Source organism: Vigna unguiculata, chromosome 6, assembly GCF_004118075.2.
Source record: "Vigna unguiculata cultivar IT97K-499-35 chromosome 6, ASM411807v1, whole genome shotgun sequence".
Classification (NCBI taxonomy): domain Eukaryota; kingdom Viridiplantae; phylum Streptophyta; class Magnoliopsida; order Fabales; family Fabaceae; genus Vigna; species Vigna unguiculata.
In genome coordinates, this window is record NC_040284.1 from 31,492,615 (window position 1) to 31,507,813 (window position 15,199).

Genomic DNA, 15,199 nt, shown 5'->3' on the forward strand with positions numbered 1-15,199 from the left:
ACTATTTAACTGCAATAATAATCCTATTTGAATTCTAATATAAATCAATCTCGCCACGTGAAATTAGGTCGTGACATGCAACTACACAATTTTTCTTTTTACATCAAAGCCATTAATATAGTAACAATTTTGGTCACGATTGAAAATTAAAAATATAATATTTAATATTATTAATGCGTTGCATGCGGTGGTTTTTAATAAAGAAGAAAAAAACCTGGAATATTATTTTTTATAAGAATGGTTAGTAAAAGTGCAAAACCAATTTAATTCATATATAGTAGTAGATAAATAATTAGGTGGATGTTGGCATGTGGTGATCGAGAACTTAAAATTTTGAGCTTCCGAGTCCCTTCTAAAACTGAAACTACATTAGTATTTGAAACCTTGGAGCGAGTCTCATATCTGTTGTTTGTCTGTTTACTCTTTGTTTTGAAGGATTCCTTGGAACCAGAAAAATGTCGGGTAACTGTGAGAAAATGGTTGTCATCCCTCCAACGACCAACCAATGGCCACAGGTTCATTTCTCTCTCTTCTTCTCACACACACAAACACACTTACTACACCAATACATGAGCAGTGCAATTTTGTTTCTTAGCTTTTGGAAGAGAATATCACACTGTGCTGTTATCATACATACCCTAGAACGCCACCTTAAACCAGATCTCCTTTTTCATATTTTATTTTATCAATTTTCCTTACCCTCCATTAATATGTTATCAGGTGGATGATCACAAGGTCTTGATGGGTTCCTTTGGTGGAAGCAACAACACTAAGGTAATGGAAAAACCAGATCAAGAGCTTGTGCAGCAGCAGCTGCAACAACAAACCCTCAAGTGCCCTCGCTGTGACTCGTCAAACACTAAGTTCTGCTACTACAACAACTACAGTTTGTCTCAGCCACGACACTTCTGCAAAGCCTGCAAGCGCTACTGGACAAGAGGTGGAACCCTCAGGAACGTTCCTGTTGGTGGTGGGTGCAGAAAAAACAAGCGTGTTAAGCGTCCAATGACAAATTCTTCTGCTGCTGCCATCGACACTGCTTCTTCTTCTAATTCTTCTTCTGCTCTCACCGCTGCTTCGCAACCACAGATCGACACTGCTTCAACCTCCAATCACATCAACCCTTTGTTTTACGGGTTGTCCAGTTGCTCCAGCGATGTCAATCTTCCGCTGTTCCCTAGGTTTGCCTCCAGACTCTCCAGTTCCGGGTTTGATCTTCAGCTGAATAATGCCCTCGGATTAGGTTTTTCATCCGGGGTTGTGTCCAATGAAGCCAGCGAGAATAACAGTTTTAGAAACGGGTTTGGTTCTAATAACGCGCTTCTTTCAAGTTATAATTCCATATTTGGTTCTTCCTCAAGTTCTACATCCACTACTCCAGCCATGTCTTCACTGTTGAGCTCTACCTTGCTTCAGCAGAAGTTCATCGGCAGTGGGTTGAAAGATGGTGTTGATAGCAACAGTTTCCAGCATGGCTTAGGCTTAACCCCACTAGAGCAGTTGCAAATGCCGAGTGATAACAGTGAGGCAGGGATGGTATCTTTAAAAGATGTGAAAGTAGAATTAGGACAAAACAACAGGTTGGAGTGGAATGGTGCTTGTCAAAACCAGATCCAGCATGTGGGCATGTACGATCCCTCGCTTTATTGGAATAATTCAGCAACAGCTTTGGGTGTTTGGAACGATCAAGCTGCTAATATCGGTTCTTCAGTCACTTCTCTGATCTAGGAAATACCATCCAATCAAATGAAGAAACATGTTTTTCAAGTTTGTCTCCCCCTTCTGTGTTTTTACTGCTACTTTTTCTTTTCTTTTTTTTTTTTATTCTCTTGGGGCAAATGGGGTTTGGTTTACTTAATTACATCAAAAAATTTATTGAACAAGGAGGACAAGTGATACATGTAAGAAAATGGGAAAGCTAAAGGTGAGAGGAGTTTGGATCGGAGAGATCATGTCAGCTGCATCCTGCAATATATATATATAATTACTCCTCAGCCAGTTAGTTTTACATGTGAAGGTTGGGAAGAAAAATTGCATGAATTGCTCTGAGAGGAACCTCGGATCCTCTCCTCTCATCATCTCACAGTTGCTGCCACCTCGTCAAGCAGTGTTCTCCATAGTTGAGCAATGCAAGTTGGTCTTTGGTTTTGTTATGTATATACGCAATGACATCTCTTTTTTCTTATTGTAATGTATTACTGTTGTAGTTAGGTGGGGTAGGGGATTTACTGGGTGATGCTAAGTAGTATTGGTTTCAATTTTGTTAACTTTGAGATGATTTTAGTTTTGGATAGGGAGAATGGGGATATATTGGGTACATTTGGTATAATGTGGTATAGAAGAGAGGGGGATTATTTACCTGGTTTTAGGGGTGATTAATGATTTAATGTATGTCGGTGGTTTGGTGCTTATATTGTTGAACCTTTTTCTATGTATTGGTTCTTCCGAGAAACTTTGGTCCATGCACAGAATATTGGTGCTTTGATTTATGCATGTATATATGTTTTGAGATAGTTGAGATTGGAAAACATAACATAAGCACCCGTATATTTCACACTGAAAAAACAAATGAGCATGGCCTAGGGAATGTAGCTAATCTCTTGCACACGATAGGAACTTAAGCAGGGTTTGGACTGATGCTGTCTTATGGTGAGAGGGGACATAACAACGGTTTCGATATTCTCACACCTTTACTTTTACCCTAAAAATCAGGAGAATTTTATCGGTAAAAGGTCCATTGTTTCTTAAAGATTTAAAACCTAGTAAGTTAAGTATATCCTAAGATAAGAGCCATCGGAAGATAATTTAATTAATGGGTAAGCATAGGATCTGGACTCAGGCGAGACGCAGGAGATACCCTTATATCTTAGGTCATGTACCGTCTGGTCTTATTATATTTGGTCAGAATCTTACTACACAAAATAAGAAATGAATTGAAGGGCGAGCTAGTGCGTGTTGCTGGAGATTTCTCTTTACTCAACTCAAACTAGATCAATGGGCTATTCAGGTAAACCTAATTAATATTTAACCAGATATATATGTGGTCTCACACACTACAATGACACTGTTATTAAAAGCTTAAAACAGATTCAATGTTGATGGATGGGTCTATTCTTTTTATAAGGAAAGTTATCCGGGAGAGATTATTTATATGTGTTACATGAGTTTTACTCTGCACAAAAAAAAATTGACACCACTTTTAATTTAAAATATTAAATCATCTTAATTCAAGATATATCTTCATCTTCAAGCAACATTTAGACAGCATCTTAATCCAAGATATCCATCAAAAGTTACAAGTATTTCAGGTTTTCCTCTACAATTTTTTGCTTTTATCAAAATCTATGATTATTCTATCAAATGTATGAACTGTACCGGCAAATGTACACTAAAAAAAGGTAACATAAAAAAGTTTAGGTCAAAACTCAATTTCTGCCTATTTTTAATGATTTTTATAAACTGGCCCAATAGTAAAAACAAAAAATATAATAAAGATTAAACCAACAAATAGGTTCATTGAAAACTTTTATGCATTGTCATGATAAAAATCTTTAAAAATAACGATTTCAATTTCAGCAAAATACAATGAGTTTTTTTTTTTTATAATTATTATCATATTTATAATTTCAATTTCTTATATTCATAAACAAATTACGAAATTTTACAACTAGAATCTCCGATAAATGTTTTTTTTATCATACTTTGATAATTATAATATATTCTAAGGATAATATAATCAAACCTTAAAATGATTTCCAATAAACATTCTTATGTGTATTTGCTATTAATTAACTTTAATTAAATAAAAATAATAATTTTAATTCATTTTTGACCGATTTATAATTATTTTAATTGTTTCAGTTTTAAACACCCTTCGAAAATTTTCATCCTTTTTTACAAAGATAATCATCATTTGCTTTTCTTATGATTAAACGATTTGGCCAATTGTTGCTAGCTAGGAGAATAATATTAATATATATATATATATATATATATATTTATTTATTTATTTATTTATTTAAAGTGTTGCAATATTTTAACGAGTTATTCAAAATAAGTTGTTAACTCAAGTGAACAAGATTTGGAATCCAAACAATTCTAAACTTGAACTTTAGAAGGTTTTGGTTAAGAAAAATAATATTTTAACTTATTTTTTTTTATTTATTTTTAACCTATTATTTCAATCACTATTAGATATTTTTTTTTATTTTTTATAATACATGATGTGATAATCTAATGGTGATCAAAATAATGGATTAAAAGTGAATAAAAAAATGGATTAAAATATCCTTTTGTTAATGATACATATTTTTCTTATGTCTAAGTTAAGTCAGTTTGTTAGAAAGAAAAAACTGCACCCTTTCTGCCATCTAAAGTAAAGTACGGCCTATTTCTAACTTGTAACAATTTCTTTTTTCAGAGTTCCTTTTTACTTTAATGGTATATATATGGTGGACTTGATATAGGTCAAATCATAGACATAATTTTAGACCAATATATTGATGATGTTCTTTTTTCTTTTTGATATATTCATGTTGTCCTTGGTCCTTTTCTTTTAACTCAGAATTAGTTTAGTAACATTTTTATGTTACAGTATGTCTTGTACTTTCTTTTTTAATGAAAATGTGCAAAAGAAGTTACAATTAGTTGAAACTACATCTGTATTACTGTTGTGGATAGCATTAATTAATGTTGTATCTTCTCGGTAAGTAATTTTTTTCTTGAAGCATAAATAAAATGAAAATAGTGAACAGGGGAATTCTATTTTCTAAATTTCCTTTTTGTTAGAAGGATTTTTACCTTATTATAGTACTAACTTATGAATATACTTACTATTTTCTTTGTTCACAAAAAAAAAAAAAACTATAAATGTTAGTGAAATGATATAAAACTATAATACGAATCGTAGTCATTTTTTTTTTCTCTCAAAAAGTTAATAGAAATAATTCTCATTGATTTATGTAAAAGAGTTTGGATATGCTTATGTACAAAACCAAGTAGAATTTCCTTGACTGATATTAGAAATTAATAACAAGATAATTTGTTTTCATATATGGTATTAAATTCACACTTAAATTCTAGTCTAATCATCCATAAATTACCCCAACCTAACTCACAATAATTGAAATAAATGACCAATCTAATTAGATTAGGCAATTCTATACACGTTACAAAAATGTTATCGTGGTCCAACATATTCATTATTGAATGGAATTGGTTTAAGTAAATAAATGGCAACTCGTACCTCACATTTAATATTTAAATTAACCCAAACGTTGTTCATAACCTCACATTTAAATTAACCCACAAAAATGTTTATTCATGGCTAGCTACACAATTCACAGGTTAAAAGAGTTGATCACGATTAAACTTAATCAATTTTTGTCATTTAAAATAATTTGCTTATATGTGGAGTCCTTTGAGACATTACAATACCTATATAAGTAACTCTTAATGATATTATATTTGTATAACTCATATTAAAGTGAGTTACTCGAGCTTATTAGATACAACTTAAATTTTAAGTCAATTTAATCTTTTTTTTATTTAATTTTTTTTTTTTACAATTAAACTTAATTCATTACAGAATAACGAATTCTGTGAATTCCTTCACTTAATTACGTGAATTTGTTTTCAATTTATTTCACCTATTGTATAAACTAATTATTGAATTTGTTTTTTACAATAACTAACTACTTATTTAAATTTAAATAAAAGAGATTATAATAAATTTAGGGATCCATATAGAAAAATAATCTCTCTATCTCTCTCCATATATGTATATTCCAATGGCGTTTTCTTTTATCTTAATTCATTTTATTTATTATGTATTTCAATTTCAAGTAATATTAAGATGAAAAAGATTATTACTATTATTATTATTATTAATGTTTTAATTTTTTGGTTAACTAAAAGATAAATAAGTTTTCTTCGATTTGTCCAGAAACATTGATTTGTCGAGAAGCAGCCCCAAGCTCAGTATACAAAAGTCAAGTAATTAATATCTCTTACGGACTTTAAAGTGTGATTAATTTGAAAGGGCAATGCATTGATTTAGTTTATCGACAATTGTACAGCTATAATATAAGATTGTGTAAAAGAAGTACTCATTTGTGTTTGTGATTGTGTCAAACGCTTATCTTGATTAGCAGATTAGGAAGGATTAGGTGAGAATTATGTCATTAATTACTTGGTAATACTAGTAGTGGTCGTAACTTTGCAACCAAACACGCTGCAATAATTAGATCCTTCTCTTTTCCTGTGTATGGGCTTTTTAGGGTTTTAAGACTTATGGCCTAAACGGGCTTCAAGCCTTCAAGGCAGAAACGAACAAATCCGTTTCTCTTTCTCTGTCTAAGACAATTTGTACCCCGTCAAATGAATAGAGGATTTGCTTGATATACAAAAGAAAAATATTTTAACCATTAATCTCCTTAAATTCACCTTATTATTTAAAGTTAAATCAACAATTTGTTTATGTAAAATATTTAATATATATTTATATATACTCAAATAACTTGTTCAAGTGAAAAAAAAAACCGAATGCTAAATTTAGTTGCCACAGCCGTATGTAGTAATAATTTTAATATATATATATATATATATATATATATTAATTATTGGGAATAGTTCATCTGTGAATAAAAAAATTGATCACGATATGCCTAAGAAGAAATATACTATATAAAGAAAAATCATTCTTCAAAAAAATTATTAAGAATAGTTCAAATATAAGTTAAATTTCAATTTGTAAACATTTTCCAATGATTTTCTTCACCGATCATAATTCGAAGAAAAAATTTATAATAATATTATATTGAATTAATTACATCTAACTTTCTCTCAAATATCTACTAAAAAAATCTAATAACTTAAATTTGGATTGAGTACATAAAAGTCATTCAATAAAGAAATTCAAAATAAACCTGGACGTATGATTTGATTAATCGGATAAATGAGTAATCTATAACTAAAAAGAAAATTTTATTTTGAATTATTATTTCATAATTTTAATTTTATTCTTTATAATATAATTATTTATTAAATTTTAAAAAATTAATTGTTACTTTTATATGTTTTTTATAAAATATCTTCTCTCTTCCTTTTCTTTCCATATTCATCAATAATTATCATTTTATTTTTCTTTTCATTCATTTCATTTTATTTTTAATATATAAGTTTGTTTTGTAAATTAAATAAATAACATTACAATATCATAACCTACTAATAAAAAAATTGTATACACACAGATAACGTTTATATTTACATTAGTATTAGATAAATAAAATTGATAATAATGATATGTTTATAGATATCTGATCTAATCTAATTTTAATATTAATAAATTTGTTTTAAATATTTCAAAATTTAATATCACTTTTAATAGAATTTTTTTAAAATTTAATAGTAGAATATATAAAATTATAGTTATTATAAAAATAATTATTAGAACCATACATGCATTTTTTATCATCAAAAATTTGTGAACTAATGTTATCGACTAATTTAGAATCTAAGTAATCATTAATTATAATTTTTTATTCATAATATTAATTATTTTAGAAATAATTTTTTTGTAATTTATAAAGTAGTATCTAAATTAGTTTGTAATTATTTTTTTCCTAAAATTAGTTTTTATTTTAAGATTTTATTATAGTGTAATATTAATATCATATCGTACTAACAGTATTTTAAACTTTTTTCACTAAAAATTGAATCCGAAATAATTACGTTTTAAAAATTATTGAATTTCTTTTCTTTATATAAAAAACTTAAACAACACTTATGAATAAGTGATATCGTATTTATTTATAGACCCAAACCCCTGCGTTGACTTATTATAGACCCAAAACTTCTTTTTCGTTGTTTTCCCCCAACAAAATCTAACGTAATAATACAAGAGTAGTAGTTTATTGTGTTTTATTAGCATTGGAAAGCAGAGTCTAAAATAAAATAATAATATTTTGAAGAGCATAATCTTTGCCGTTTTCTTACATCCCACCAAATTCATTTTGTTTAAATATTATTTTAGACAAAGAGAGGGTCTCCACCAAAATCATCCTGGATGGCAGCCAAGTAAAAACACGACAAATGGTCACAAACCAGACACGAGCAGTTGTATGGCATGAGTGCACACATGTCGTCACCCACAACCTTTTTCTGTCAAACACAACAACAAAATATGCGTCTGATGTCAAGCCTTCAATTTCTTCCTCTGATAGCGTCAAACTCTCAAAACTTTACTCACACGGAACCCCCAAATAAAAAACTAAGGTTAGAGATATGTTCGCAAATGTTTTGGTGGAACCAAGTCAAAACTAGGTTGAAATGCGTGTTAGGGAATAATGTGCCTTCTTCTTCGGACTAAAGAAAAGAATCGAATAAATTCCATCACCACCACCACCACTAAACTTTTTCTTTTTTTTCTCTGCTTCCACTTTTTTAAGTCAATGCTTACTATTGTTAATTTGCAGTTGGTGGAGTGTGATCATGTACAGATAAACTAATTAAAATATATCATATATAAAAACCCGGTGCACAAAATGCTCATCAATAAAGTATTTAATATTCTTCGTTGAGTTATTGTTATTATTACTACTTGTGTATGGTATATGATATTAAAATTGGGTCTTTGTGGTCTCATGTTTATTCGCGCATTGTTGCTGCATATTTAGTTACATAGACATTACAATGAGTTTTACCCTGTGCTGACACTAGAATAGGTAATGTTTGCGGTAAAATTCTGCACCCATATAAATCAACTAACTAATTCTTTTTTTCATAAATGTTAATTAATCAATTGAGACTAAAGGGCTTCACAATTCGTGTGTAATTCATATTTGTCAATCTCAAGTTTATTACATAGTTATACTAACATGTTTTAAATATTACTAATTAAGAAAATTATATATATATATATATATATATATATATATATATATATATTAAGTCTAATTCATATAAAAAATTAATTTATTTTTAACTCAAAATTTTGAAGTAATGAGTTTATGATTATTTTTTTTAAAATATGATATTTGACTTTATCATGTGAAACCTGGGACTTATTCTTCGCACAAAACAATTTGGTGAATCCCGAACTTTCTATCTCATGTTCACTTCTAAATTGCAAAAGCAGATTTTGTATTTGCCCGAGTTGCATAATGATGACAAATATCAATTTAACGTATATTGTTGTTATTATAACTTTATAGCAGAGATGTACATAAGATTTCACATTAAATAGACAGTTAAAATTGTTAGTGTCAGTTGGAATTTTATTTTAGATAAAAAGTATTTTGTTGGAGAAATGATGGGTTTGTCCTTACTAATTTTTAAGCATGAGCTATAAGTAAAAAAAAATGAGGTTAAAGTTAATCAAGTTGATTAAGATAACAATTATTTTAAAATATGAATAAATTTAGTTATGAAAACTTCGTTTAAAGATTTTTTTTGTTATCGATAATAGTTAGTTGTTAATTTTTGTTAGCGGAAGAGTTGAATCTATAACTTCTCTCATCCTCGTTTCTAAATCTTACCAACTTTATTTTTTAAAATTGTTAGCAGGGATCAAACCCACTATCTTTCCTTCCAAAAATATATTGAGAATAGAAAGACCTTTTAGAGGGGATTGACTGCCTCTATAACAGAGGCAACAACTTCATATTTGTAATAGAGGGAGCTGAATGTCAATAGTTTCATAGATGCTTTAAAGTCTTATGTGTAGTGTCATGGTGATATATTAAGACTACCTCTTTGTTTTGGGTAGGTTTTTGTTGATGGTTCTTTTTTGTTAAGCTATGCATCAACATTTAGAGGTTGTATTTTTTGTATAAGGGTTAGAGCTTCTTACAAAATTAATTTTGTTTTATGGTAAAATTCAAAAGTGATAAAAAGGTGAGGAAGGGTGAAAAAATGGCAATAAGAAGAAAGTGTTTGTCCTGTTAAAGGTTTCAAACCTCATTGAAGTGTACATTCCAGTACTATTTCTTTGTTCATTAGCCTCTATAAAATTAAAAGTGAATTTAATTTACAATAACTCTGATCATAAATTTGTAAATGTAATAATTGAAAACTGGGAATGAAAGATGTATAAAATGAGTTTTGTGGGGCACATAAAGTGAGATATATTTATTTAGTTTTGATGAAAAGAGAAACAGTGAAAATGAGGTTTTATAAGAGAGATTTGAAGGATTATCAGAGGTGTGGATGAAGAAGGGTAAGGAGTCCCATCAAAGGTAGGGTGGGATGTTGGTAATGATAGATTGTCTGGAAGAGCAAAGAGGAGAAGAAAGACACATAAAAATGATGAAGGATGAGATTGTGGTGCTAAAGCCAGACACTGGATTCTTCCTCCATGCATCTGTCACTAACACCTTTAACCAAACACTGCTACGCTACACCACCGTTTCTAGACCCACTCCACCTCTTTTTTATCTCACTTCCATTCTAACCCTTCACAAATACAAATATCTCACCTGCTTCTTCCTCTCTAAATTTTTCAACTATTAGGGATGTTCAAACTTTATGTTATATGACCTTTTTTAAAGTTTGTCATTTGGAATTATTTTAGGTGTTATTTTATTTATTTACTTCTAATAATGATATAAATATAATTTTAGTATAAGATAGTTTTTTCTTCTTCAGATATTTTGTTTGTAAGACATGTTAGAACTCGATTAATTTTTTAAGTTTTCGATTGCACAACGTTTTAATGTCTTTACTGTAGTCTTTCCTTTGCTGTCTTCTTCACCCAAATCATCATCTATGTCGTGCCGCCATTATCAGAAGATTAATTAACACTACATCAAAGTAGTACACATATGTCTCCGTTAAGCAATGTGATTCGCAGCTTGAAGTTATTACTAAAAAATGTTGAAGGTGATGAGATTGTCATGCACGAAGAACTCTGACCCCGTATGATGTAAAAAAACTCCGATCCAAGCGTTACACTTAGAGCTATCAAAATGGGTAATCCAATCCGATCCGACTCAACTCACTACGGATTGATCATTTAGTGAGTCAACCCAACCCGACTTATTTATTAGCGAGTCAAAAAAATTTCAATCCAACCCAGTCCACCGCGGGTTTGTGGATTAAACAGGTTGGCTCACGGGCTCAATTAAAAAAATACAATTTTTTTATTTTGTTTGAATCAAAACTAAATTATAATTCTAATTAAAATTTAAATAAACTTTAATACAATATAAATACATACCAAAATCACAAAAATACAAATTATCTATGTGTTGGCTAAAAACAAAACCTAACATGACCCAAATACAAAGCTCAACTTAACAAAAAATATTTTTGTGACCCTTTATTTGTGGGTTGGTGAGTCAACCCGGCTCATCACGTGTTCAACCCGGGTGAGCCGGGTCAAAAATCAACCCGTATTGAAATTTGTAAAAAAAATTCAACCCAACTTGGCCCAAATCCGTGGTGAGCCGGGTTAGCTCACGGGTTCCAACCCATTTTTATAGCTCTAGTCACACCCACTACAATACGAAGGCTATGTTGATTAGTCCATGTTCTTCTACATATTAAAAACGTTTCATACTAACATATAAGTTATTTACACTGTTTGACATGTTCTTCCTTTTACGCATGCTGAAAAACACGATTGGTACATTAAAAAAATTAAATAATTTTACGTAATTGAGTTAAAAAAATTATATCCATTGATTTTTAAAGTTCAGAAATCAAAATATATCAATATTTTGTACAATAACAAAATTCAATTTTATATAAAAAATTCATGACTTTTAAATATACTTAACATACACTGAGTTAATTATTTTAATTTGTAGGAATAAATTCCTAGTCTAAACACAAACTATTTCTTTAAAAAGGACATTGAGGTAATTAGGATTAAAGTTGTAATAACAAAAGTATCATGGTTACGCTATTCTTATCTAAACATGTTTCTTTCGTGATTGGAGCTGGACCATATATGATGAGGGTCAAATTTGTACTCTTGGACTTCTTTGGTAATTACTTGAATGCTTTTGGTTAAGTACAATGAACGTGATGGTTGTAAACATTCACGTACTCTGGTTATTAAAAACTTACGTAAGATAAACTATATTAGGATGACGGAAAAGTAAGTGTGAAATGTGTTCTGAATAGTTACTCAAAACGTCCCGTCATCTTAGCATAAAATGTGATTTAAATGTCGCTAGTTTCGCCTTTTTATCAAGAAAAAAAGTAAATTCCACCTTCTCTACTCATTTTTTTTCTTTGGTCGAGCACTAATAATATTGTGTTGATATTTTAAATATTTTTTTAAAATATTAAAATTGATAATAATCGGTGTATTATAGTAATACAGTAAAAAAAATAACACAATTAAATTTAATAAAGAATCTGAGTATTAACTTTGATCTCCAATTTATGGCTTTAGTTTCGTTATTTTCTAAAATACACGATACAATTTCAGAGAAAGATATTATAGCTGACATGTATTATGAAAATTCTAAAGGTACATATGGATATTATTATATCTTAAAATTTGTGTTTACGTGAACATGAAAATATGATGGACTTACACAAAAATAATATTTATAGATTTAAAACTTCTATGTTCCCCTTTCACAGTAACAACAGCAAAGAAAAACATATTTTTCTAATGCAAATCGGATTCATTATTAACTCATTCCAGATACTGAATTATTGGGTCACTAATCAAATCAATAATTGAATAGCGTGAAATGATAAATACAAAATAACACAAATAATTAAAAAAAAATGCATTAATACGTTTGCACATGTATACTACAATAAAATCCAATAATATTGCGATAAACTTGTACTCTTTTTATAGAGCTTTGGTTTTGAATCGAAGTTCACCAAATTTAATTTCATTTAAATACACGAGTACCTTGTAATCTTTATATTTAATAAACTATATAGTGTATTTTATCCAACCCTAAAAGAATAAAAAATAGTTCATGTTTAATTTTATTTATTTATTTCTTTTGAAATAAACTATCATCTAAAACTTATTTTCTTTCCTATTTATTGCTCGCTTATTTATTTATTTATTTTATATATTTTAAAATATTTAATTACCCAACTCAAATTAATTATTAGTAAAGTAGATTGATTTGGTTGTATATTTGAAAGTAGGCTGACCCCACTTAACATAATCTTTTTATCTTTGAGAACATATTGCACTTTGCTCTTTCCACATTCACTCCAAGTAATTTTAAATCTTAAATTTAAATCCTTGTATAATTATCCATAACAAGATACTTTGTGTTTGTATCAATACAAGAAACACAAATATTAGAGTAAATATTGTATCAACCATGACAATAACATTAGTTGCCTCAACACATATGTAATTCTATTTTTTGTTTGTTTAATATGTTAATTAAATTAGAGAATACCGTCAGTATAGCATTGACCATGATCCACACAAATAATGGTTTAACACTTAATTCGAGAAAAAAATACAGTAAAAGTTATCGCTTGCGTTGATTTATATTAAAAAAAAAAATCGGTAAGACAGACATTTTTAATGTTAGAGGAAAAACAAAAAGAAAGAAGTTAGTTTTGAACTGCCATTAACTATGGCTTGTGCTATTGTCATGTATGAAATTGATAAAAGTCTCCTTAATTTGTACACTTAGTAGAATATCATTGTTTCTTTTTCTTGATCTCCTATTAACATTCTTCATATGAAGTGTGTACTCATAAGCGATTCAGATTTTTTATAAGGCTAATGTTGTGAACTCAAACTCAACTTAATCGAAATCCAACAAAGACGAGACAAGATTGGGACAACAGAACTTATTTCCATGAAACATGACTTTCTACCTTGTCTTGAATGCACTCAAGCTTTTTTGACTAGAGATTTGGGGCTTGCACTTCGGAAGCATCTGATGTGAGTTTTCTCCCACAGTGGAAATATTTTCCTATCGAAACAGCAAATTTGTTAGATTGCAAGCCCTAATGAAATGCTAAAACAGGTTTTGGTGGTATTTTGGGATTTTACATAGTGATTGGTGATGCATCGTATGGTGTCAGAAGTTGCACATTCGTGTGACAAACGATGCGGCAGAGTGGGGAGTTATCTCGAGATGTTTCACTGCTTTTATATTCTCTGTGCTTGAAGATCTCCTTATGGCAGACCAAAGATATGCTTTAATCGAAAGCCACGACTCACACACCCCACCAACCCCGCCATTTCGTACACATTTTCGTCACTTCGTTCCTAGGCCACTTTTCCACAACACCAACACCAGTAATTAAGCTCCTCTACAATTGCTTTTGCTATTGCCAGCCTCAACATATCATCATTTCACGTGCAATTTCATCCCAATTACGTATCAATTTTCTTTTCATTTCCTTATGTTTAAAAACATGCACTTGTACGCATAATAATTAACAATTCACCAGATGCAAAATCATCTCAACCATTTGCATCTAACATATATAATTTTATTTCTGTAGTTTTGGTAAGCCTGCTCCTATTTATATTATGGAACAGTTAGAGGAACATGGAGCGTCGTTTAAACGATGTAGTATAGTTGGGCCAAAAGAAAAGGCGAAAATGAGAAAGAAAGAGCCATGTGGAGAGTGGGTTAGTTAATGATCGGATAATCAGGGAAACCCATGCAGGTCACATGCGCCTTTTGATTTTGCACTTGGCAACGTCGAAATACAAGGACAAGTAACAGTTTGCATGCATTATTAGCTAGGTGGAGTGAGTAAGATTGACTGACATTCCCTAATACATGGTACGAAAAAAAATAGCTTTTTTAACACACGTATTAGATAATGTAACGTTATTTTCTACATTTCAAGGTATTAATGCTATACCAGAAAAAAGGACCAAATGAAAAAATTATGAACATTATCTTCTTTTCTTTTTTTTAATGATCAAACAGCGAATCTGATTCTAATAAGCCAGGACGAAGTTAAAGCGTAACAGCAAAGCGCACAAAGCATAGTTGCAAATAAAACAAACGGGACTCTTTAAAGCGAAAGAGAATTTGGATCTTCAGTCACCCACATGCTCAATATGGAACCGTTCCATCAACTTTTTCACCAAAGACATCATTCCCTTTGTGCATGTATTTAGCAAAGTTGCCTCGTTAATTTGGAATTTTACATTCCTTTTAGACTTTGGCTTAAACTAACAAATCACACTTTGCTTTGAGCAAGACAATAACTCAAAAAGGCAGAGGATAATCGA

The 15,199-nt window shown here is 30.0% G+C and overlaps 1 protein-coding gene across 1 annotated transcript; it reads left to right on the top strand.

Annotated features, from left to right (window-relative positions):
- Positions 1–283: 283 nt before the first annotated feature.
- LOC114189037 (dof zinc finger protein DOF1.4) lies at positions 284–2,493 on the top strand. The gene is made up of 2 exons (XM_028077736.1): positions 284–515; positions 721–2,493. The coding sequence occupies exons 1-2, from the start codon at positions 456–458 to the stop codon at positions 1,726–1,728; spliced, it is 1,068 nt and encodes a 355-aa protein (XP_027933537.1). The 5' UTR covers positions 284–455; the 3' UTR covers positions 1,729–2,493.
- Positions 2,494–15,199: the final 12,706 nt, after the last annotated feature.

Bases quoted from the DNA above. Each gene is read 5' to 3' on its own strand.
- LOC114189037 (XM_028077736.1), top strand. From the start codon at position 456: ATGTCGGGTAACTGTGAGAAAATGGTTGTCATCCCTCCAACGACCAAC. The intron at 516-720 runs GTTCATTTCTCT...ATATGTTATCAG, and splicing joins CGACCAACCAATGGCCACAG to GTGGATGATCACAAGGTCTT.